Source organism: Battus philenor, unplaced genomic scaffold, assembly GCF_028537555.1.
Source record: "Battus philenor isolate CCGP_79_NKW_IND1 unplaced genomic scaffold, ilBatPhil1.0.hap1 SCAF_8, whole genome shotgun sequence".
NCBI classification, from domain to species: domain Eukaryota; kingdom Metazoa; phylum Arthropoda; class Insecta; order Lepidoptera; family Papilionidae; genus Battus; species Battus philenor.
The window spans coordinates 8,501,591-8,528,757 of NW_027181748.1; the positions used below are offsets into that span (position 1 = coordinate 8,501,591).

At 30.8% G+C, this 27,167-nt stretch overlaps 2 protein-coding genes across 6 annotated transcripts; one reads left to right on the forward strand and one right to left on the reverse strand.

The window, feature by feature from the left end:
* Positions 1-604: 604 nt before the first annotated feature.
* Positions 605-27,042, reverse strand: LOC137931513 (uncharacterized). Of its 5 annotated transcripts, none has more exons than XM_068774930.1 (13): positions 26,982-27,042; positions 26,502-26,813; positions 26,006-26,200; positions 25,124-25,234; positions 24,154-24,265; positions 23,804-23,921; positions 23,057-23,192; positions 11,771-11,910; positions 8,665-8,783; positions 7,020-7,174; positions 5,808-5,937; positions 5,092-5,264; positions 605-3,802 (listed from the first exon to the last, which is right to left on the reverse strand). In XM_068774930.1, exons 2-13 carry the CDS (start codon positions 26,665-26,667, stop codon positions 3,687-3,689), a joined length of 1,671 nt encoding a protein of 556 aa, XP_068631031.1. In that variant the 5' UTR covers positions 26,668-26,813; positions 26,982-27,042; the 3' UTR covers positions 605-3,686. The 5 variants fall into 5 exon arrangements, with proteins under 5 accessions (XP_068631031.1, XP_068631033.1, XP_068631032.1 ...); XM_068774932.1 differs by having other exon boundaries at positions 26,502-26,800; positions 26,982-27,012; XM_068774931.1 differs by having other exon boundaries at positions 26,502-26,800; positions 26,978-27,010.
* On the forward strand, positions 18,378-21,240 carry LOC137931515 (uncharacterized). The gene is made up of 4 exons (XM_068774934.1): positions 18,378-18,547; positions 18,981-19,154; positions 19,392-19,579; positions 20,654-21,240. Exons 1-4 carry the CDS (start codon positions 18,516-18,518, stop codon positions 20,842-20,844), a joined length of 585 nt encoding a protein of 194 aa, XP_068631035.1. The 5' UTR covers positions 18,378-18,515; the 3' UTR covers positions 20,845-21,240.
* Positions 27,043-27,167: the final 125 nt, after the last annotated feature.

Below are 27,167 nucleotides of genomic sequence, written 5' to 3' on the forward strand. Positions count from 1 at the left end.
TCACGATTTCTGCCAAAATAATCGTCATGTTGACAGACGTCGGTCTTGGAGCAACTGAAGTAGAACAGGACTATTAATGATGTGCCGCGCGACTTCAGAAACTTTTCTTGATATTACCGCAGGTGTATAAATAGCCAAGTAACTTTAATGCGGCAAACAATGCGTATTACACAACTACCACCGTTAAATCACTCGACACGTGTTTCATACCTCCACGGGGAACATAGCGGAAGTAGCTATATATTAATATCAGCTTCGTAGAGCGTTATCTCTGTCACACGAAATACAAACAGTGCGTGGGACAGAGATAATGCTCTACAAAGCCGAAATTGTTCGATGTGCAATATTTATTGCCAGGTACTGTAGTTTATATTGAGCGGTGGTAGCCCAGCGGTAGAGGACTGAGACGAGTGCGATATTGTCCGAACCTTTGATTTTCGAATAGAGACATACATTAATTGACAACAAATAAGCTTTACATTTACTCCTTTAAAGTTTTTACACCTATAACCAATCATCCTGTGATTCTGTTATTTTTTTATAAATGTAATAAAACAATTGTATGGTATATATGGAGATTTATTTAATTTAAACAACTCGCAACATAATATAAATAGAATAAGTAATACAGTTGTGCAATTACAAACAAAGCTTAATATTAATAAAAGCAGTTAAAGAAACTATAGGTTTATGCATAATTCGTTTAAAAGGGTTTCCCTTGTAATAATAAATACAACATATGCAGCGACATTAAAACCTGTTACATGATATATTTTTACATTGAAATTATTTTAAATTTGTAAGTTTATGATTGACAACTAAATGTTGGTTTTAAAAATATAAACGAATCATTTTAATGAATAAAATGCGTATTTGTGAACAGTTATCAGTCGCAAATAGGATACTAATTATACATCTTCAAGCGACTAGATTTTCTTGATTGAATCGCGCAAATATTAACTTTGGTATGAAAAATTACAAATGGCCACAAATGGCAGTAAATAGTTAATTATTAATAAATATTTTTAAAGTTGAAATGGCTTTATAAGCTCTTATAATATAACATTCATTCATTCCCTTATTGTGTCTCAACAACTGGAAAATTAGAAGATAAATACAAAAAAATATTTTACATCCTAAATAAACAAATAATATAGTTGTTATAATATGGCCTACTACAATATAACAAATCTGGTGTATAAATGTTTTTATTTGGTCCATAAACCAAATGTATTTGGTAACTTTTTTCGATGACCACAAGTTCCATTGGAAAAACCGCAGTAATTTTAAAAATTAACTCTACTATAGTGCTACCAGAGTCGCTTTACCGCGCTTTAAGGAAGTACGGCGAGGTGGGGGCCAAAAAAAAAGAACATGAGACTGAAAGAACGGAGCGAACGACCTAAGGTCGGACCTATCGCGCGGTATAGCGGTTCCGGTAGCGCTACAACATTAAATTTTATAGTAACAATTTAGTTTACTGCATTGTGCAGCATAAAAGTTAGTCAAAATTTAATAAAGAAAAAAGTTGTATATAATCAATTCCTTCAAAAATTTTAGCCTTAGTAACATTTTGTTCACAAATATTTTATAACAATAGTTTAACCGACCGACAAGCACACATGTTAAGTGACCTTACAAAAATCTCTATTTACCTATAATAAACAAAAATGTATTTAGCTTTTACCCTTCGATATCAATTTAGATTTACCTACATATACTTAAAGAACACAGCTGGTATTATTCAAGAAGGATTTATAAAAGTGGTTCCCAAGTACAAATATGGCAAGGTAGATTCATAAAATTAGTAACTCTTTTGGAGGCAATAGTGTATTGTATTACAATACATTACCTTGTAATATATCTGAGGTAACATATAAAATTTTAAGAGATTTATTAAACAAAAACTTGCTAAAAATCATTTCACAATATAAATGGTTTTTTTAACTTTACATATATTTCTGTACTTCTTTATTAAGGATATTGTAAAAGTGACAACAACAAAAAAACCCGTCTCAGTTTGTTGTGGGCTCTTTTCAGATTAAAGTATGTTTGGAATATTCACAGGTTTAAGTTAAAAGATGCCACTATAAAGAAGTTTAATGTGATTTTAGTTTATATTAAATTATTTCATTCTTCCCACAACATCCATAAGTGGTCACTTTAAATGAATCTATGTGGATAATAACATAATAACTGACATATAATTTGCCATTTATAATTAATTAATTAATTGAAACACATAACCTATTTAAAAATAAAAACAATGGAACCATAGCTATGTGTATATTGTTCAAAGGAAGACAGATTTGAGCCCGTACTTTGACTATGATGAAAAGTAGCTAAAAGTTAAGATGCATATATATATTTTATAAAAAACACAACACATATATAATTAGCAGTATAAACCACAACAGCAACAAAGCAAATTATACAAAAAAGGTTTTCAATGTCCTATATATTTAAAAGGTTTCTCACTATAACATTTTTATTACATTTTACTATGAACTACTTTGTGTAAATAAATCTTATTATGATGAACATTTGATAACAAATACGATACAGCCGTTTATAAGGCAAGTGATCCTACATTATATGTTTCTAATGTCCTAACTACGATTTAAATAAATAAGTTATAATCAATACGTTTAAAAAGTTAAAGTTAACAATATTGGGCCCACATTTAAATTATTGTATTCAAGTATATTTGTAAATATTGTAAAATATCATGTTACTTCAAGTTTACTGAAGAACTTCCTGAATTTAAACAAAGGTTTTAAATTTAGGCCGTTGTATTGTTTGAATAAAATTTGCCATTAGGTCATGTCTCTTAAAGGATTAAGTTATCAGGTTATTTCAATCATTATTTGAATAAACTATGGGGTGATCTTTTTAAAAGCCGATAATAAATTTTAAATTAAATTTTAACTTCTCATTTTAACGAGATGTAGTTAGTCTTGATATATACGTGATATACCATTTAATGTTGACATATTTTTAGAGACAATTTGATGTTTTGCACAGATAATAAAATGTTTTTAATAATGTCCAAAATTTGACTTTTTTCATATATTTTGAAGAAGTATGCGCTCTTAGCGACACAATTGAGTGCATAATTTTAATTACTTCACATTAACAGAATTAAACACATTGACAAGATTTTTTTTGTCATTGACAGATGCGAATGTTGTTTGCCTGGAGATATTAACAGCTTCAAAAGGTTTGAGGGAAGCGCAAAAGGCGCTTAATTTAAAACAATAGGGCAACTTAGCTCGTGGGCTCAAAAACTACGGCTTAGGCTTACAACAGAATGACCTTAATTACATCAGTCAAAAAACTATTCTTTTACTTTATTACCTTTTTTATTGAATAATTACCAAAGTTTTCACTATTAATGATAAATTATATCTATATCCAAAATGTATCTTTCATATGTGTTATCATCAAAAACACACATCAAATTTTAAAAGAGAATCTCTCCATGTGCATTTTTAACTCTTTTTTTTAAATGAACACAACTTTAATCGTTTGACAGTTCGATCAACTACAGATTATAGCTACACGAAATACAAAGAGAAAAAGTGTTAAAAAAACGAGTAGTGCCATTTTGATTATTTCAGTGTTTACTTTAACCTACATGGTGCAATACCTCTCTTCTGTAGTGCTCATATCTAATATTCCAGATTTTAATCGGTAGGAGGCTCCATAGCTACTATGATAGCTTTCATAACAGCAGCTGCGGCTAGAGCAGCATGAGCCTGCCATTCCTTGCCCCGGGTACCATCACGGTAGTCTGAAATACCTGTTAACAATACGTACATTATTACAATCGATAAATGCATTTTATTAAGGCTGCCACTGAAAGTGACAAGTATTAGCTATAATCACATTATTTGAGTCATTTTTGATATATTGATAGAACCTATTATCAAAATGAGCTAAAAAAACTAAAAAAACTTTAAAACTCTTATAAGAGTATATAAGAATTTATAAGTGATAATAAAGCTTGGAAATTAATTGCTCTAAAGCTATAGGTTAACTTAGTAATAATGTTGTGAAAGTGACTGCGATATAAAAAACCCATGCGAGTTTGTTGCGTGCTCTTCTCATATTAGTACTTATTTGGAACCTTTACTGACTTTAAGTTAGAAGATGTTATTATATTATACTAGAGAGAAACACAGGTCTTCCTGGCATTCTTCCCATGACCTATAGACTGAATTCATGTCTGAGACAACAAATTGAGTCAGAATTTTATCTCTTTCACTAACATACCTAATAATACGGTACATTATTGTACGTATTTCGAAACTAAGCAAACATAACCATAAATGTAATGTATATATATATAAACACAACTTTTGTTTAGATACCAAAAGCGCTTAAAGCCGCTAAATAAATTATCACTTCAAAAAGTAAAATTTTATAACCAGGATTTTATGGTCGTATGAAAACATATTAGTCACAAAATGGAAAGACCGAAAACTAAAATAACTTAGAAAAAAATATTAAGATTTGTTATTTTAAAATGAAAGTTGGCCAAAAAATAATTTACATGGAATAATGGCGCTAGTCGATATAGTTTTTTGTGTCGACATAAACAAACGTCGTTAAAGTTATGTAATGTATTTAGTTCTATGTTATTTACCTTTTCTAAATTTTTTACAAAGATGTTATTTGTCCGACGGGGGATTCCAAGATAAATACCATTGCGGTGACTGTCTGACGTCAAATAAAAGTATGTTTCAAGTTTATAGGGGCAGATGTGGTTTAGACAGGATGTAACTACTAAATTGTACTACATTTTTATGAGTGAGCCACCCAGTTGAGGTTTTGCTTCTCGAGTTACTTTAAAAATTATTACTCTAATTTTTCATTATCATTATCATATTAATAAGAAATTAGTTACTTTGTTACTATAATCTATGCGTGTGAGGAATAGGATTTTTGTAATGCTATTTTACGCTTTCACGGGTTAAACAAAGAAGATCGAATCGTTTTATTTTTACTGTCTATGGTTTCGTACATTTGACTTTTTAATTAAATCTAATACAATATGAAATTTAATAATTAAAAATATGCGAGCAGTACCTCTGATGGATATGAAGCAGTCCTTGCAGTTACCAATGACGCTATCGAGCACGGCGTCGAGTTCGCAGTCGTAAGCGCGGGCGCGCGCTTGGGCTGCAAAAGCCGCTCGCGCTTCGCCCGTGCCCGCCACTGCGCGCCCGCCGGCCACCGGTGCACAGTGCACGCGCCCGCGACTGATGTAAACAATATTAACATAGCATCCTTTTATGACTTCAATGTAAAGCACAGTGTTATTTGCTGTAGGTCTTAAAACGGGATGAGTATATAGCTCATCATTACGTCAGCCGATAGGCGGCCACTACTATTACGGTATTGTATTAAAATGCAGATTAGATTAGATGTACAGTATTAAAATGTATACAGAAGATAATTCCTGGGATTAGATTCATGCTGGTTTTTACGCAACAAATAAGAAGGTTTATAGCAGTATTTTTTAATTAACGTTAAAAGAGTAACTATCGAGTTTCTTCGCAGGTTCTTCTCGATAAATTCAACATTTCGAACTTGGCAGTAGTAACACATCTTTGAATTAACTTTATATGATGTCTAATCTTTCGAAAGTCTATGCGAAAGAATAAATGTTTGTTTTTGCGATGCCTTCATTCAACAACTTCCCCGATCTTGATTATGTCATCGGTCCACTTAGTGGGATCCTACCGACGCCTCGTCTACCGGCTTGTGGCATCTTAGTCAATTATATTAAACAAAATTATTACCTTAGTTCCCCTTGCGGTGCGGGATGTGATACCTCAATGAACACACCATCACCAACGTCTACACTGAGGCGGTCGGTGGCGTCTTCCGGCGGCTCCCAACGCCCAGGCACTCCTCGCAAACGCTGCAGCCCTTGGGGAATAGGTTATTTTATTTGACAAAATAAATACTGTGCGGCTATTTATAACTCAAAAGCTAGATAATCTCTCAAATATGTTTTTAATAAATTGGTATTCTAACGCTATCTCCACAGTACATATTTATAATAACAATATTTGCGCGCCAAAATTTAAATACTTGTGTAAAATAGTGACAGACACACGATTAATACAAGAAATTAAAATAAACTTTTAACGCCTAAATATCGCCTATAAAAAGTTAACAAATCCTTCAACGATCTGAATTTACTCATATATAACAAAGTTCCTAAAAGATATCTAAGACCATGTTTTTGTTAGTTTTAAATACAGTGTGTATTATTAAATAAATCTTATAGTGTTCAAGAGTGTCTGGTTGATATAATAATGTATACTTGTAATTATAATGCACCAAACTTGTAATAATAAAATATTCGACATTCAAAAGTGGGTGTAAATGCTTACTTGGATAAAGATATTTTGAGTTCGAATTTGAATGTTATGAAAATTATTAGTATTTAAAACTTTCGCCTGAAAATTTATCTGTGTATATACAATTGACAGGACATACGTGCACCCTTTTAAAGCATTTACCAATCACCCTATATGTTGGTATTTTGTAACACAAGTTGTCTCTAAAGAAAGTTTATAATTGACGTATCAAAATTATAAGCGATTCTTATTATTCGACATATATCACTTAAATTAAACAGCTTGTTTCACTAAATGTACTACAGTAGTCATGCGATTCCCGCCTATATACTGATTCATTCTAAGAGACTTGAAATTTTCTTGGAATGCTCTTCTCGAGGAGAAGTTAGCAAAAAACGGATTTTATAAAATTCTACACGCAAGGGGACGTTGACAGGGTTTATGAGGGTATTAATTATTAAGTAAAAATGCATGTTTTCAAACATTAGATCTTATAGTGTTAAAATGGCTAAAAATAATATTTATCTTAGCATGTAAGAATTTACCAAGAATGGATTATATAGCTGCTAGCACACAAAACAGTATACATGCATTTAATATATAAATCAGTTTTAAGAATTTTAACAAATAGCGAATACGACTTACCCTCATTGACGTAGACACTCCAAGCTGCTTGAGTGCTTAGGAGACGCTGAGCAATGTCTTGCAGTAGGAAGTTAATTGGCTTGTAAGGTTTTACTTCATAGTCCCAACCGCCCTTATCGTTGCGTTCCGCTTTTTCACAAAAAATGTATACATACCTGAAAATAAACCATGAAAATGAAAGTTATTCTTTATTATATTTTATTCGCCTTTGTTTGCAATTACGCTTAGTCGATTAAGAAAAATGACGTAAGAACCTCATTATTTGATAATAGCAACTGTGAGAGATTACAAGCTTTGTTTCGTCTCTGTGGTCCTTGAACCGAGTAACATTATAGAACGTCCGCTTGGGTAACTTAGAGGTTGGCGGGATGTCAATCCTATCAAATTAATAAAACAATGGTGTAGTGAACTGATATATTACTATTTCCGTCTGTCGTCACGAACTATAAATAACGCATACCACGAGTGTAGAGGCACACTCCTAGCGGGGTTCGTCTGTAAGATTCGTATTCCACCTTCGGGCTTCACAGCCGAGTAGATCTTGCTGAACATATTAACATATAATCTAACTACGCGACCATCACGCTCAACAGTCACACTGTTTATATGATGCTCGCCATTACATCGTTTAATACTTTGCTCATTGATCATTAGTTTTGATGTAGTATAGCCTGCGTACCCTGATATCTGACAAAGATGTAAAAGCCTCCCGACTAACAACATTATTATCATCATCATGTCACCCAATAGACGACCACTGTAAGACATACGCCTCCCTCAACGATCGCCATGATGACTTGCGCTTCCCATATCCAGAGACTTTTCGGCATAGATACAAAAAAAAAACCTTTAAAAAGTCAGTCTTATTGTGTTAGCAGTCTCAAGTGAAGTACATATAATATAATTGATAATTTAACCTCAAAGGTCACTCAGTCGCTGAATTTGATTGTGGTAGTTGCGTAGGATCTAATTAATTGCAATGTGAATTTGAACCTAAATGACGGACGAATTCAAACCATTCCAGTTTATAACGTCTGAAAAAGATTTCTATAAATATGCAAAGGGCGGGCACTACTTGAAATAAATGACTCATCAAATCAAATAACACAGGCATCGAACCATTACCGTATACTGGGCAATAAACGTCGGGGAACTGATTTACATGCCGAAGCTATATTTAGATAAACCGTTAGTACTAGTTAGTAGAGTTCAAATATACGCAATACGGCAATGTACACACCTTGCATTACGCAAAGCTATTAGAATTCTACATGACAAATATTTTTTTTTATACTTTCACCGCTGCCCAAATGACATTCACAAATTCGGCGGATTCGAAGCCTCTGGTCGCAGAGGGCGCCTAACCTAAGATATTTTTTTAAGGTAAGGAAGCCCGAGGGCTCCCGGGAAAGCCTCGGCTCGGACTAATACACTCTCAGTACAGTACTCGCTTAGCATTTCGATATAAGAGTGTTCGAAAAGGCCAAACCTCGAATAATCAGTTGCTATTGCCCGACTAATAATGAGAAAAAAGTTGTATAAGAAAACCCAACAATGCTTCTATCTAGTATGAATGTTTTATGTAACAGCAAAATTTAATTTTTACGACGTATTGTTATAGTAAAAAAAGAAAAGAAAAACGTACTTATCTTTTAAATCAGGCGCCGGTGTCGACACGACGACATCGCCAAGACGTACGTGCCGTGAATAGTCAGTGTAGTGAGGAACACCTCCACCCACACCAACCAGAAACACATATTCTACCTGGAGAATAACATTTGCTACTTTCAAATTAAAAAATTCTCTATTCAATATTCAAAATATCTTTATTCAAGGAGCCATTTACACGTACTTTTGAAACATTAATTATTTTAATATTATAAGCAGTAAGGTACCATTGATTTAAAATACTAATCTATTGAGAAGAATCAACAAGAAACTGGACAGGTGACACTTTTTAAATGAAATTTAAACATTTTATGTATAAGTTATACTATCAACTATTTAAATGAATCAACAAACCAATTTCCACACATTTAAATAAAGTATTGGTTGCTATAAAGAATTTATTTTATAATCAACTTTTAACTCTAGATTTAAAACCAAGAAACTTGTTGATGTATAGTTACGTTTGCCACCTGTTCGAATGAAAAGTCTCAGTCCTATAAGAAGAGGCGAAAGAATTTCAGAAGGGCATGTAATTTTAAAAATAAATATTGTATCACTATTTAATAAACATTTGAACAGCTTGGAGTCGAACGAGTACATCATTATTCCCAAGGTGTGCTGCTTATCTTCCACGAGACCATTTATAATGTAGTAACACGAATGTTCTTACTACTTTCAGAAATCCTTTTATAAAAGCGTATAATTTCCTATAGGAAGATTTGCTAACATAATTAGTTTCTTCTTCTGGTATTTATATTGTGTGTGTCAGTTGGGGATATACAAATGCGTCCTATATAGTAAAAGTCATCCTGTACCGAAGAAATTTTTTAGTTGAATGTAGAGAACTGGAATAATTAGTTTGTACTAGCCCAAAAGTTTTAAATACGGTTACATTTCAAATTGAACATATATACTTGCGCATTCCATTTGATTAAAATAGACTACGAAAAGATACCATAAACACAGACAGCTCCGTATAAAATTATTATAAGATTGAACGCCAGAAATAGTATTGTGTTTAGATACCTTCTGTTATGTGATATGGTAGTAATGAATTTACCATATTAGAATAAAATTGGATAAGCTATATGAATTATCACTTTATCCAAACTTGGAGGAGGAATTCTCTTGGATATTGGACAGCGTCCGAAAGAAATAATTACACATATAGGGAAAAATTAAAATGAAATTATAATAATAATATAGGATAATAGTTTCAATTTAAGTAACAAACATATTAATTCTATAATATTAAACATTAATATAAAAGTTGAAGATCTATATTAATTTCAAATTATTAATAAACAAATATAAAGTGCGTAGTACAACTAAAGTCGTCATTGAGCTAATCCTAAAATAATTAAACGTTCATTATCTTGCCAAATAATTTACGTTAACCGCTTCAAACTGTTCAGATTGAGTATTGAACGCATCATCTATAACTTTTAGTCGCACATAAATTATCAGTGGATATAAATTGTATTTTAAAATTATTAGTGTAGAAACTGGCAATATCTTATATATATATTTCGAAGGAATGTATTGCAGACTTCAAAATAATGTAGCGGCTGTTACATTTGGCCGCTTCGGGTATCCGATTACATGGTTATTTTAGAACATTGGGTCATGTTGAATTAATATTTATGTCGAGTACGCGGTTCAAAACACTACGAGTATTGATCAATGTCTATTTAAACTATTAGGTTAAACGCCTAAATAAGATATGGCGCTTAAACCCGCCATATTTACAAACGAATAGAAAATAGAACGAAGTCAAGGGCAGATATTGTGATCATAAATGCTAGGCTGCTTTGTTCATTGAATTCGTTCACAAAGCAACTATTATATGAAAAAATATATAAATATTCTTTCATAATAAGCTACTTTACTCATTGTTACCTAAAATCTTAATCTTTGTAAAGTGTTGAATAAACATTTCTTATGATTTATTACTGTATCGCTATGTGGATTTTTACATAAAAATAGGGCAACAAAAATTTATTTTTGAATTCTTAAAAAGAATTACGATACATTTTCTGATCCGAATGAATATTAATAGAATTATGTGCAAGAATTTTAAAAATACTCAAATAAACCTTGGCTACAATCTTTTATAGCGAAAGAAGTTGCAGTTTTATAGGCTATTGGGAGACCAGATGTAAAAATGTTAGAGAGCAAAAGATATCTTACAGGTATTCAATTTTGAATATAACGAAATAAACACATTTACAATAATTAGTAATATAAAAAAAGCCTTACTGGTTTGCAGTGGGACGTGATAACACATAAATAAATATAAAATAACTTGATCAAGTTACATTTTTAATGTTGATGGACGTTGATTCATAATCGTTTTATTAATAATCGTTTTATAATATGTGCTCATAAATCGTAATGTTGAAAACTGTCTGTCATACAATCTTGTTATTTCGTCATGATGAATCAAAAAGCGAGTAAAGTGGATGTTCACATTTCATATCCCTTAAACCAAAATTGCTGTCATTTTTCAATACTTAAAAAATTAAATAACGATTCATAAAGTTCTTATACACCATACGATTGTGTAAAGGTTGTGCCCAAAATTATTCGTTAACATTCTCTACATACATACACTAAAGTAATACCTCAAACGTTCGTATATTATACTAATTTCAATTTTAAACATTTTGTTCATCATCATAACGATTTTACGAACAATAATAAACTATTAAAATAATGCGTTTCATTAATATTTTTAATTTACGTCTTTAATTAATGTTACTATGAAGCTTTTTACAAAAAGTAGACAATAATTCGTATTGAGACATGACGTATTGGTGCACGGTGAGGCATGTACGAGCAATTTGAACAGCTGTAACTGAACAACTATTGGCCCGAAAATAACTAAAGATTCAAGACTAAGATATGTGTTATCATAAAGAGAAATAATGAATATTTATTGAAATAAATAAAAAAAATGAATGGGCGTAAATTAAACAGATATATTAGCGAACCACTAACCAACACATGTTTGACAATGTAACTGCCTAAACAAACATTAAAGCTTACGAGCGTTTAAACGGATATTATCTTAATAAACAAACCTTCTGGAATATTCCGAGCAGTCGTGTAGTGGTATTGCCAGCCGCAGTCATCGCTTCTCTGGTGCGACCCACTGAAGGCAACTTTGTGGTCACTACGCGATGGGAGCCAATTGTTCCTAGAGTATACACGTTGGACTCGCCTGAAATAGAAGAATAGTATTTACACTCCCCTTAATCCAAATAGAAAAACAAGGGTAATGACTTGGCTCTCATAGGCAACGCTCGGAACGATATTAGCATTTCCTTGCGTCCTTATAATTTGTTAGAATACCTACTATAAGAGATGGAGCCGACGTCAATCGAGCATACATATAAGCTCTTTAGTTTAAAGAGGACAAGTCTGAGCGTCTTCAACATTCAACGTACGCGACCTTTCAAGTCGAACGTACACACAAAAACAAATCACCTTAATAAACAAAAACAAAAGAACAATTGTTTTTCTAGTGTCTTAAACTCAACAGAATAAACAGAAGCGAAAAATATTTATCAAAATAGTTGATTTATTATGAAAATAAATCCTTCGACGATTGAACTGTTTAAATTAAGTGTGTTTGTTTACTTGCAATTTTAATTCAATCATAATTTAATTTAATTTCAAATTTTAATATTAGTAGTAGTTTTAATAACAATAACTTTAATCATAATCAGGAGAATGTAATAATATTACAAAATATTTATTTCCATAATGTCATACGCGTTAAGTATATGAATAAATCGTGAACGTTATATCTTAGATGGCATTGAATATACAATAGTAACCGTTAATGCCGTGTGTTCTTTGGCATATTGACATGAGAATACTAATTCACACACTCACTCACAAATTAGGCCCTGCTTATAGAAGAATCATGATTTATTTTCCCTACATTTTTAAGAAAATATTCATTAATAATACGATTAATTGTTAATAATATACATGTCGTTGCTGGTGTTGCAGCTAAATAAATAAATACTAAAAAAATAGTGATTTGAAATTTAAAAAATATTCTGGTGTATCAAAAAAAATAACCAATAATTTTCACACGACTTCAACATACGTCAGCTAAAATATTTTGTTTTTATTTCTCATATTTGTTATATAAATAATAAAATCTGCACTACAACACATCCAATGTTTTTAAAAACCTAAAACTGCCCCCAGGCACCTTGTTTATTGACTGTATGCTTTAAAATTTTCACGTTAAAACTTATGGGATTTATAAATTGTTAAATATATATATTTTTTTAAACTTAAAACTTTTTTTTTGTTATTTGGCCTCTTGTCTGACACTCGCGCCCATGTCCGCCAAATATGGCGCATACGGTTTGATGGCGCCATCGTTAATGTAATTATTAGGCTAATAGACGTACCATCCTAAGTCTCAAGGTAATGGCCGCAAATGTAATGATACGCAAGGTCTTGCTTTACGAAATATTGTGGTACCGAAGCACCATCACTTATCACGAAGAAAACAGCTTGCCTGGTCTTTTTTTTATAAAAAAACATGAGACGTATATATAAAAATAAATAAAAGCTGTAAGACATCTCTTATACATACCGATTCATTGTGATATCATTAAAACGATAAGGCATGGAAGAACTAAAATTCCGCAAAGTAAAGGTTACCTAAGAATGGATTTTACGAAATTTCACCCGCAATGGTTGTGTTGTAGAGGCATTCATAATAAAATAGATATTTTCAAACTATATATCTTATAGGTATAAGATTTAGACAGAATATTGTTAGCGTGTTCACATGTACCATTATTTTGAACGTCACGGAACGATCATTAGAAAATATAATACAATCTGTAAGACGCGTGGTATTTTAAAATATAACAAATGTGCGTCTCTTTTGTTTAAGGCACAGGTATGGATGTAGATAAGAGCGTAAAAAGGCTGCAGTCAGTCCTGGCTTTAGCCCTGCTACAAAAAGACTTAATTTAGAGAATTGGATGCAAATTCCGAGGTCGATCCCTGGGAACGTTTTAACTGCTTGAGTGTAGTTCGTATAAAAAAGAATTACAGTATTTACGCAAAATCCGTGAAAATAGTTTGTGTAAGATTCATTCTGTAGTCACTCGCGAAGTCTACAAATCTATACAAACAAAAATTAATTTTTAAATGTGTTGCAGTAAGCGCAAACCTTAAAAAAGCTTAAACAAATCTATAGTTTTTTTTTATATAAATTGTAAACCACCGAAAAGTTTTCATATATATAAAAATGAAAATTGGGAGGAAATTAGTAACCACAACTTTTTTTTGTGTACAATCTACACAGTAAACTTAAACATGATCGCTAAAAGTCAAGTTTTGTTATTTATTGTATAGAGTCGATTTTTGGGATAATTCTAACGGAAAGCGATTTTCCTCAAGTCTAAGTGAGAGCCAGGTGAGAGCTGTTTTTCTCGAATCTGAAGTTAGAACTATAGCAGTCATCATGATGATGATGCTGATGATGCTCCTCGAGTTGTTCATTTGTTCTTCTCGGACAGGATATCCGATGTTTACACAATCTTCCAATCAACTTACTCGCTGAATCGAGTCTATGAAATACGGGTCATCCCCTGATAAGCTTGCACATATAATAATATAGTATGATATATAATATAATATGATATATAAGAATACTAACCCATGTGCTGTGTTTATAACTAGAAGTCAAACATTGGACGTCAATATGTAATCATACCAAAAAAATCGTGTTACATAGATATACAATGAAAATGCACATAATTAGTATAAACTCTGCAGTGCGCAAAGCAGAAATCTTAATTTTATAAATAATCGTTGTTTATTGTTAAGACATTACATCAATAAATAAGGCTCGCTCTGTGGGTCTTATTTAATAATTTTTTCTATTGCGATTAAATAAGACAATACTTTCAGCCAGTACAAATACAAAAATGTCTAAAACTGATTTTGAACTGATTTTTTCTAGTGGACCACTTTCTAAATTTAGCTGGTTTCGGTGGCCCCCCTGAGCAAACGTTACGGACGGCAGTTAACTTTTGCATGTCTCGACACGTACAGAATATGGAATATGCGATTTTTTTATCCTTTACTATTGAAAGCAGATAAATTTTTGGAAACCCTCGTTCACGATTTTTTTGTCACGACATCATAGACCCACGTTGAAACTCTCCTCGAGCCCTGGGATCTACCTAGACCACTCTGCCAACCATTGACCTCTATAGCTAATCGGATCGAAATCGTTTAAACTATACTATACAGCGTTTACTATGAACATAGTATGCAAGGTTTATTCCTACAAAAGACAACTCCTTGTCGTTTTTTATCTACAGGTATTTTCGACTTGTATTTACTTTACGTACAAGATATGTAATCGCGAAGTTTCAAGCGTTGTATGACTAAGTGGACATTATTATAAGCAATTCATTTTCATTGTTCTTTCACGTACTGGAAAAAACGCATTTATACTATTTATAGTTTATATTATTAAGAACAACACGTTATCATTAATTAAAACGTAATTGAATTTAATAAAGTGAGAACAAGTGTAACAGGTGTGTCAGTATTAAAACAATCGTGTTATGATAATATGCAAAGGACATAATTTTCAGGTAGAAAATGTTACGAAACAATTTTATTTTATTTATCTTTTATTATAAGGAGACTCGTCTCAGATAGAGGGTGTGTGAAAAAACTTAGTAGAAGTAAAATGATTTTTATCTTTAATCCTAGTATAAGTATTTTCATCGTAATACGTCCCTCCCTTGACACTTTTTTAAACTTTTGTAATCTACAGAAGAAAATAAATGTTCAGAATGACAATCGGACCGCTGACTGAACGAAATACCCAGTGCTTACTAACATTAAACATCAATTGTTTTTTTTTTTTCATAACATTTCAACATTTTCGGCTTTCACCGAGAATTCGTATAAAATTTATATAGGTTAACGATATTAAAGAATCTATACAGAATTTATTTTCCGACAAAATACAAAGTTACTATAATTAAACAGAAATAAAAATTTTAACTTGTCACATTTGACACCTGCCGTACTAGCTGCTTTTACAGACTTCGTTCTGTCAAAAAATATTGTCTTATCGCAGTCTTATAAACTCTAATAATTTAATGTTAATAAAAAAAAAACGATTGCTTTCAAAAATACGTTATCTATTTCTACACATTGCAAGATTTCAATAATATTTGACTTTATTTCCATTAGTTCCTAACGCGGCTTTTTTGATAAAGAGGAGGAACGGGTGTTCTAATTTATTGTGTGGTTCGTATGGAAAAAAATTCATTAAAATATTTTTTTCACCGTTTCTCTCACCAGCGTTGTCTCACATTATCGAAAATATAAAAAAAAGAAATTGCTCAATTGGTCGAACAGTCCTCTAGTTTTACGCTTAGCAATATATTTTTATTGAATGTTTCGCATAGATAGATAGTCACCTATAAGACAATACAATACGACATCATTCAATGTTCGTGACCCTGACAAGGCCGTTAAAGTGGGCGTTTCCACACCGATGTAATCTGTATCTTTTTGGGCTAATAATACAGGTTAAACGAATTCAATCTTTTGTATATGCGAACAAATATTTCTCGCGATCATTTCGGGTTCCGTATAAAGATATGCTTCTACGACTCAATTTCAAGGTCAGACCTTCATAAGCACAATTTTTGTTTCGTTGTATTTATTTCAAGTTGCTAGTGTCAGGCAGCTAACAGTAATAAGGTCTTAATTTAATAATTAGCTCCTAACTCTGATCAACCAATAACAACTTTCTATCGCACGTATTTATATACTGTCTCGTCGGATATGAATGCGAGGGGAGTTAGTAAAATTTTATCAAAACTATTTAACAAATTCTTTATGATTAAATTTGACTATGTTTACCACGTTAATAATAAACACCCACGACATAGGCTGTGAAGCATAGGCCTCCCCACAGATCGCCACTTAGTGAGGGGCTTACCTACACCACGTCTAACAACCCGTAATCGCCATAGGAGAACTTTTCGGCCCCATCGGCTGCCAGTTGCACAAGCGAAATAATAAGACTGTGAATTGCAGGTTTTTTGACATTGTACATAATTCCATAACAAACTAATTTAAGCAGTAAACAATTCTACACATTGATATTAATGACAAACTTAAATTCTTGATAATTCTTTGTCATTGAGATACTGTTTACTCATTGATGTTTGTAACGGGCTAAATACGTTTAGACTAAACCTCTTCAGTTTTTAAGCTCGAGATTAGGAAGCCATTATGCAAGTATGTTCATCACACAGCTGCCCCCTGGAGAGACTAGACGCAAAGGCTTAAGATTATAACACTGTGGATTATATTGAGAGAAAGAGAAACTGAACAGCTTATTAGGTTCAATGAGCTAAGGAAGCGTTTGCGCGGGAGCAAAATGTCAGTCTACAAACGTCGTTTGCTATGTGTAAAAGTATTTTCTTGATTTTATGTCTATTGTTCCTATTCACTTTACGATTTAACAATTTTTTGGAATGATTACCTGTTAACCACTATAATATTGACCATGTGTACATTAAAATATTGACTGAAAATGTTATTATTGACATTAGAAACACTTTTAAGTTTCACTTTTTAATTATATTGAAAATTTTAATTTTACTTACAAAACTTTTAGAAAAAGGCTCTATGCTCACAATATTGTAGTTGATAAAGCATTATGGTAACTCTGCCCGGAAAATATGTTAGTCTCGTGTTTTGATAATATAATAATAGCTATAGCTTGATTTTTCTAATTTTACATTAAGGCAAAATTAGTCGAGTTCGTAATAAATATTTTAGTTATCTCTATTTGTCAGTTCTTTAATACCACATAACAAACAAGATTTAAAATAAAAATCATAATTTAACACACGTACTAACAGGACATTGTGAAAATATATTTAAATTTTTCAACTGTTGGGATAAATGTCTGGGATAATAAACCGCCCGAATTGGTCTGAAGAAATACCGGCGTCCGCGCGATATTTATATCTAAAGTGTTTGCACTGATAGTAATATTCAGAAACTTGAGCGAAATCCTAAGAACTGATTAGTCGACTTGCGATCGTAAGGCGGAAATGTTTTACAATTAGGTTTTTTCTGCTAATTGTAAATCAAAATAAATAAGTATCGATATGATATTTTACTGTCACCATCAAAATATAAAAATGAAATATTCACCCATTAGAAATCAAAGTGAACCCTAATATTGAGAAGCTTATTAATAACTGCTTATAAGCGTTCCATAGTCATATTAAATCTACTACAATCGGCGCCGGACTGTTTAAATTCTTTAGGTGAGTCTTTGATATACTTTCTGTTTCTATTAGTTTTCCGAATATAATATTAAAAATAAAATGTTTTAGATTCTCTATTACATAAATTAAACTAAACATCTGACTAAACACAACGATGTGTTCAAAAAAGAATCAAAACCACGTAATATAGTATGTTACGACAACCATCGATATGTATGATATAATACTCTTTAGTATAGTTAGTAAAAACATGTTTTCTCACACACTAAACGGCATAACTGTAATATGTGAAGGCAACAACAATCAGTCCGGTAGTACGAACTGAAGTCTCGCAGCATAACTTCTCGCGCAGTGACGTGCTAGCTGTTAACTCGGAGGTTTGTGTAGTGACAGTGTGTTTCTCGTTGCGTCATCACAAATTTAAGATTTAATCTCTGTTTCGTTTATAATAGCACAAGTTATTGAAACCACATTCCTATAGTTCGATTTTTCTCGAAAATATTCAAAGATGCTGAAAGCATGTTGGGATTGCATCGCAGGGTATGAAATAAACAATTGATTTCACACGTAACGAATATATCACTCATGAAATAATTTTAAACCGGTAAATAATGTTTACACATTCCTAGACGTAGTTTTAAATGTCAATGTCAAACGTACTCCATCTATTCCAGTGACGTATAAATTTTATGAATTCAAAACAATGTTGTTTTTACTTAATTCATAATTGTTTTTTATACAACTTTTACAAGGTAAAATTAATATTTCGGAAATGTTCAGTGATTAATTTTGTAAAAAGGATTAAGTTATAAATACTTTTTACAAACGTTAAGGAAATTTTTTTTAGGTTAGCGTTAAGTGTATTTTGTAATGTTATTAACAACAAACTCGTAAATAATTTTACATCAAAGTCCAAAAATTTCATTAAGCATTTTTGAAATGAAATTTAAGTGGTAATTGGAAAATTTTACAGACAACGCATACAAAATGAAGACATACATACAACTCAGTTGAATGGTAGCAGCCAAAGAGCTCCACCGTGGCCACAAACCCAGTTAAGCAACGAAATCATGTTTATCTTGCCGAAAACATTAAATGTTGGTGATCAAATCACTGTTGCTGGCAACATGATGAGTGATCCCAAAACGTGAGTATTGATTTTTTGATTTTAAAAAGTACTCAATCAATGCTCTTAATATATACTTTTGCAAAAGTTGTACATAAAGTTCAAATTTAAGTTTTATAATAATGAGAGTATTTATATTTCAATATTAATGATTAAAACTATCCAACTACATTTTATTATAAAAAAAAAACAATATGAATGTTATGATTCTATAAACTTTAGATACATTATTTAAAAAGGTATGTAAATATATTGCAGATTGATGGTAAGCTTCCTGACTGGAAACATGTCACCTGATTATCAAAATATTGCTTGCCAATTAGAAGCTACATTTCCTGCTAATCCAACTAATCCCAATCGATTGTTGTTAAAAGTAATTGAAAATGGATATGATGAAACAGTACCAGGAGACTATCAGACTTATTTGGCTACTGAATTGTTTACAGGTAAATTAATTAAAAATCACAACTAATGAAATTTAACTAAAACATGCATTTTTTTAAGAGTGAAATTTTGTGTTCTGTATTATGTATAATGTGTTAAATTACAAAACAATTCATATAAACACGATATGTCTTCAATAATGGATTTAATTCAATTTCAAAATAATTATTTTTAAGAACTATCATAATTATCAACTATAATCTTGTACTAGCTTGCTCACAGTGCCCATCTTCAAAAATTATTGGAAAGAGGCGGCACTGTGTTCACTTTTGAAGGTTTTGTTTTTATAATTATGAACCTTATTGGCACATAAGGTACAAATCTGTATTTCCCATGAAATGATCCAATTGTAGAATTAATTGAAATAGTAAAAGAATGTGAATCAATTTTTTTTAGAAAAAACAGCACATAGTATATGTGATGTATGAAAAAAAGAAATGCAAGATGTTGTGACAGACAACAGAGGAACAAGTGAAAGATATTAAAGAAGGATAAAAGAAGAGTGTGAAAGTTTAGTCAGTTCATGAAAAATATTACTTTTATACTAGTCCCTATCTATCCATGATAGGGGACATACCAAAAGCCACTTAAACGAATAAAAAAATACCATTTTAATATACTTCACAGGTACACATGGCATTAGTAGTAGCTGTAAGTTCAGTTATTAATTCATGATTATTATGAAACTAAGTCCAATATTGAAGACATGTTACAATTTGTTGAAGTGATTCATAATTTAAATAAATTTATAACAAGTTATAAATAGAAACTGAATATTATTTAAATTAGCTTGTCATGGAAACTCTTTTGGAAAGCAAGAAGGATAACTAACTATACCTACTTGTGCTCAGTTAGACAAGTATTTATACCAGTATGTGCACAAGTACATTCTGAAAATAGCAAGGAGATATGATAGATTCCCTTTATTATTACTTTACATAAATGTATAATAAATTTACACTTATTGGATCCAGGAGATTAGTAATGTTTCTTGTATATTAAAAGACTTATGAACGTCTTGATTTGAAATTTGTTTGAAACAATGATTAAAATTTGATTTTTATTATTCATTTCAGATCTAAGCTTCAAATTTGGTTTTTCTGTAAGAGTAAATGGCAATTCACAAAGCGGCTACACATTAGAAATTTTTATCGGAGAGTCATATTTTGAACAAGTAAAATTGAGACATAATTTAGATGACATAAGATTTTTGTCTTTAAGCGGTGATATAGCAAAAGTCGATGGACTGGAGTTTAAATTTGCATAAAAGTATTATACTCTTTATAGTATTAAAAGTATTTTTTGTTATTTCAGTACAGAGATTGCATTTTTTTATTATCAACGTTTAATTTATACAATGTCTGATAAGGACATTTTTAAGTTTCTATCTTTGTTTTTCAACATGAATTTTTATATTAGGAAGGAGAAAAAAAATTGTTTTATGCAAATATGTAAAATTTTTAGGTTTAACATATTTGCACACAGTTTAGCTTGTAAGTTTTCTCTCCCACCACATCACAATATAAATACTGATTTTTTGTATTGATTGAATGCCATTTTGTATTTTCAACAATATTTATAATTTTATTTTATGACTTAAGAAGTTTTTATAAGTTATTTGATGGCAGCTTTAGTATTAGTTATAAACTATTTTGTGTACTATGTTAAGCAACTATTTTACTCCTATGCTTATATTAGATACGTTATTAGTTTGTATGTTACAAGTATGTAATTTCAAAACTTTGTGACTATGAATATTTAATTGATGTAACTAATAAATATTATTTTAAACATGTATTAATCACTTAACTCCTATTTTTTGCAACAAATTTAAAGCAAAAGCTAAGTAATTAACATAATTTTTTCAACAGTTTACTTATATTTTGGACAAAACGTGTATATTAGCAGTAAAGATAAAAATATTACAAATTTTAAGTTGATTGTTCTTTTTAGTTTTAAATTTCTAACAGATTGCTTTTGTCAATGTGGTAATGACAACAAAATGTAGCCTTTAAGATTCATTTATATGGTTATCAACTTAAGATGATCTACAGCAATAACTCCCAAAGTGATCCAAGGGACACAGCAGACTTTAAGGAGGTTTAAGTCAGCATGATGAAAAAATGTAGGTTTACAATTTGTAAGCTGGGTTCTACAATTTAAGTATATGTTATATTGAAAGTGGTCCCTGAGAAATGTCTGGAAACCTCTGATTTAATACTACCATTTTTGTACTTTATGAGAAGAAAGCTAGTAGAGTGTAATTTGATAAGAGCAGTTTGTGCTCTCCAACTGACCTCCTTCGTCTTAAAACTACCAGGGTTCCAAACACAGGGAGTGCTTAAGACGATCCCCAACAAACTAAGACAGTTTTTATTGTGTTCAATTTTTGAATATTCTTAATGCAATAGTAGAGAAATTAATTCCCAAGATTGGTTATCACTTAAAAAAATATTACACAGTCATATTATTTCACAAATTTTGGTTTATATGTAATACTATTTTTGTAAAGTATAAAACTTTTTTTTTTAAATTTCTAGTATTAACTGTATGAACATCGCTATTTATTTTTCTGTATACAGAACGGAAAATAATATATATGTAAGTACTTTTTCTGCACTATTTTTTCTATTATTTTATTAGCTCTCATTTTATGAACTGCACAGTAAGAGAATGTAATTGTTTTCATTACGTCATCAGGATTGGTCCTGCAAGTGTCCCTGTTGTGCTCCAAATCATGAATGCACGGACCGCGGCCTGCCGGTCGAATACTAGTGGCCCGCCGACAGCAAAAATAATACTCTCGTACATTCGAAAAATATTGTATTCTATTTCAGAACCAGAGAAACCAAAAAATTTTATTACCTATACTTCTGGCGGCCAGCCTGCCATCAGTTCATGATTTGCCCGAGTGGCCCCTAGTCTTAATAAGTCCGTGCAACCGTGCTCCAAATAGAATTAAGCCATTGAATTAATGACAGGGTATTTCGTGTACCTGTATTTTATAAATCCACTATAGAGATCATCCAGCCATTTTTATAAGTTCTGTAAAAACCGTAAAAACAGCGGAGGCATCATCGAGAAGCGCGGTTTGCGTTATATTTACATAGATATTTCATCAGATCGTGATGACGTCAGGTAGCCTCAGCTTGAACCGTCACTCAATACGTGCCACAAAATAATTTAATGTATCGAGAGCGACTGAAGAAGGGCCGATTGTAGCTATGAATGCTAAGGTGTGACAGACACTATGAAATAAGGTAAAAGTATTTTTTATATAATTCCGTGAACCTGAACATAAGCCAAATAATCAATAATTAAGATAAGCAACAGAGAACTCAAAATATTGTTGAAAATAATTATTTAGTGTAATTTTTAATTTGTAGCAAAAAGTGAATAACTAAACTAATCTAACTTTACCACTCTACTGCAATGAATTTGATAATACTATCATAGAATTATTATTAAAAAAAACTCACCAACAGTCGTATAACGCACATAGGTCTCTTGGTTATCCATCATTGCGTCGACAGCTTGTTTTTCACAGTACAGGGCAGTGATGACCGCTATGCTTGGTTGCCGGGATGAACACAGTGTGGGCATTTGCTTCACTACCTATCACAAATATTATTTTACATTGATTTTATGATTAACATAATCAAATAAGTAATAGCAATTAAATATTTAGAGATAAATTTATTATGGACATATATTTTACTTTACTATATTCGCTGGACAAAATTAATATAGTCCTTTTTCAACAACGCGCAAGCAAGTGAAAGAGACCAACGATCGTAGCGAGTCTCAAAACTAAAGATATTTGAGGATGCTTTTCTTTCGTCGTGACCTCTCACACCGCATTATATCACACAATTGATCCATACCGTTGGCCACCTGTATGGCGCCTTATACCGTAGTGTTCTTTTTGCTCTCAACTTTGCTGATTATCATAAGCTTCTTCAGATTGTCGATCGTCCTCTTGGCATTATATCAAAATAAACTCGAAAATTCGTTTGAGGAAAATGGTAAAGAGCCTGCTACTAACGTTAACGTTAGGTACTGATTTTGAGTTTCTTGGGTATAAAAACGTTATAGACTTATATGAAGCTTCCCAGTATAGAAATTACAAGAATTAAAGACTGCTATAGCTGACTAAACATGATTACAGGTGTCTTGATTTCGTAAACATTTTTGAAGGATGATAACCATTATTTAGATTTTTTTACCTGTGTATCAATGCTGTGTTGTCGAATATATAGACCATCTGACATAGCTCTGGTTAAACCCTTCTCTTCTAAAGCTTCTAAGGCATCTTTGACGTCTGCCTTAGACCATTTTCCAACCCTATAAAATATCTTTGTATTAAAGTATGTCCTTAATTACATAATATAACAGCTTGTTATTTTGTTAAACACCAATAATTGTTTTATATAACCAGATTCGAACCCAAAATATACTTTTTATGATTTTTTAAATTATAGAAACGGGTACATTATGTAGTGGGAAAAAAGGTTAAAATCCAATGGCTCATCCTAACAATTTCATGAGAAAATGTAATAATCAGGTTTTGACTTACGTTATAAAATCTTCCACAGTTAATGGATTAGGATATGCATTTTCTATCATATCCAAAACTCTTTGCTCTGATATATGTTGTGTTTGATTTAAAACACTATCTTCAATAAAAGCTAAAAAATTAAATTATTCACATAGATTAATAATAACAATAAAAAAAATAGTAACAACACTAAATAACATCTGATTCTTCTACAGTAAACATGCAGATATGTTATTTGATTTTTTGATAAATAATTAGAGATGTCAAGATGTGAATTGTTTATTTACAAGTTATCAGATAAAGAAATGAATGAATTGTTTATAATGAATGCTAAGTTTAATTCTAAAACATTTCATAAAATATACTTCAAATAGATACTTTACCTAAAATGAAATATTGTTTGTAATTTAAAAGTTAGTACAGTTATTATTAATTATCAGGATGTGCTAATATATATTTACATGTACAAAACAAGAAATTAATACTGTAACATAGTAGCCAAAATTTATAGCTGAACTATAAATGTTGGCTCAAATTCAATGTTCACATAAATTAAACATTTTTGTTTCGCATTTTATAATGAAATTTTCAATATATTATATTAATACATAAATTTATCATTTAAAAACATTATAATAAAATGGATAATGTATAGATAACATGTGCATTTAAAAATTAGAAATACATCACTATCAAGTGTGTAAGCAAATAAAACTACATGCTCTATATATTTATATTAACATACATACAGCCTTTAGAATACTTGTATATAAGGCCCTTACTCGTTATAACGCCATTTGATTCTGTGTCATAAAATATAAAAAAAAATGTTATATGAATGTTTAATAATTAAAATATTAAGTTTGTAATAATGATAAATGTCTTTAAAATATATGGTAAATAAATACATTGACATAAATATTTAAAATTTTTAATTTCTTTATCATAAATCACATGAGTTTCAAATGATAACTGTAAAAATACACACCTTGTGGTGGGGGGCCATAGCCTTCCTGTCTTAATTCTACTTCCAATACTTTTAGCTGGTGATATTTATGTTGCATTAACTTCATTATTTTTTTAATGAAACCTACATAATCTGAAAAAAAAAAAGTTGTCAAGAATATTATAAAATGTTATATTGTATAATAAATTATCAAAACAGGATTCATAGGTCAATTATGATTTGTCAAATATTAATATCTATTGTCTTGTTGAGTTTCTTACATTATTACTTAAATTTGAAATGTGTAGGAGATATGGTATTATAAAATACCAGATGCAGACTAATATAGGGACATTATTAGAAGAAAGGATGTAGGCTTAACAAAAGTACTTGGCTACATTCAATTGGCAATCCAACATGGTTCCACATACGGCAAAAATCTTATTTTAATTGCCACACATTGTTAAGCTAAATAAAACCATGCTTCCTACAAATATAATTTCCCTTTTTCAAAAGAAGTAAAATTAATATCCCTAATTTTCATCTATAATTACTTGGTAATATGTCGATAATATGAGTATAAAAAGGCCTCACATTTTTGTTTTTATAATCAATTTGATTGTTTGTGTCTTGTTATATTATTATTTGGAGTACCCTTTTGTTATAATTTTTTTATTCAATGTTAATAACATTTAAAGCCTAGCATAATTATGGCATATTCTGTATATGTCTTCAATAGGCAAACATATTCAAATTTATGCAATGATACATAAATCTTTTTAGTGTATGTTTTGCTGTTGGTGTCCTTAATTAAATTAAATTATTTGATTAAAGTATGAATATTTCTATTTGAAGTTCTAAGCAATTATTTATTTGTTTAAAAGTGAAAAATATATATTCTCAAAATTATTGTAATTTACTTACCTTTTGGAAAGTCTTGTGGACTAACAAGTTCACGAAAAAAGCTCTGTGCCTCATGGGGGCATTCATCTCGAGGTACTTCAGGCTTAAACCAAAATTTTAAGGCCCTAGCTTCACGAGTATGTGATCCTGTAGCAGCTGACACAAGATAAACACAAAACTCTAGTTGAGCATGACATGGCTCAGTAACTCCATTTTCTGTAAAATTGAAGGGGTGTATTATTAACTGTACAGAGAGAAATAATAAATTATTTATTGATAAGGAATTATGAAATTAGTTTACATTTATTCAAAACCTTACATTAATTCAAACATTGCATATATATTTTTTTACCATTGCATATATAATAAATAAAAAAATATATATAATTTATGAAAAAAAAATTAGTTGAGCATAATAATTGCATTGGGTTTTATTAAAAACTTTCATTGAGAGAAGTTGTAAACTATATGTCATATTTGTTTCGGGATTTAATGGGAACTATTATTATTAACTTACCATACACTTTTTCTTTATTTATTATGATCCCGGTATGGTCCCCGCCCGCGATATGTATTTTATCACTAGGCTCAGCATCAACAACTTTTCTCTCTACTATTATTGTTGTTGATGTAGGAGTTTTACATTTAGGTGTCATAATAACTTTTTCGTGGGAATTATCCATCTTAACTATAATAAACTTACTAAGTCAGCTAAAATGAAACAATCACGTCATTTATCAGTAACGAATTGTGAATCCTGTTTGAATAGGAGCGATGACTCACATCACACAGTTCTCTTTTTTTCCTTGTGCAAATCTGTAATTAGATACTTCTGTAAAATAATAAAGTTAAAATGGAAAGTTCATATTACCTTTTTTTATATAACAAATACAAAGCACCACTTTCTTTTTGGAAATTTGTAAAATTTTGCACTAATTACGACAGCTAATGAAACATATATTTTAATTGTTATATATAATTTTTATTTATTACCCACTTGCTGGTTTAAATGTAAAAACTAACAACAGTGTGACGAGGTAAACAACTTTTACAAATGCAGTATGCATGTACCAAATATTGGTATATTAAAATTGGTAGATTATTAAAGTCAAAAATGATACCAGTAAAGAGGTTGTTAATGTTTTTTAAAATACACAAAAATTGACATAATCAGATGGGTGTA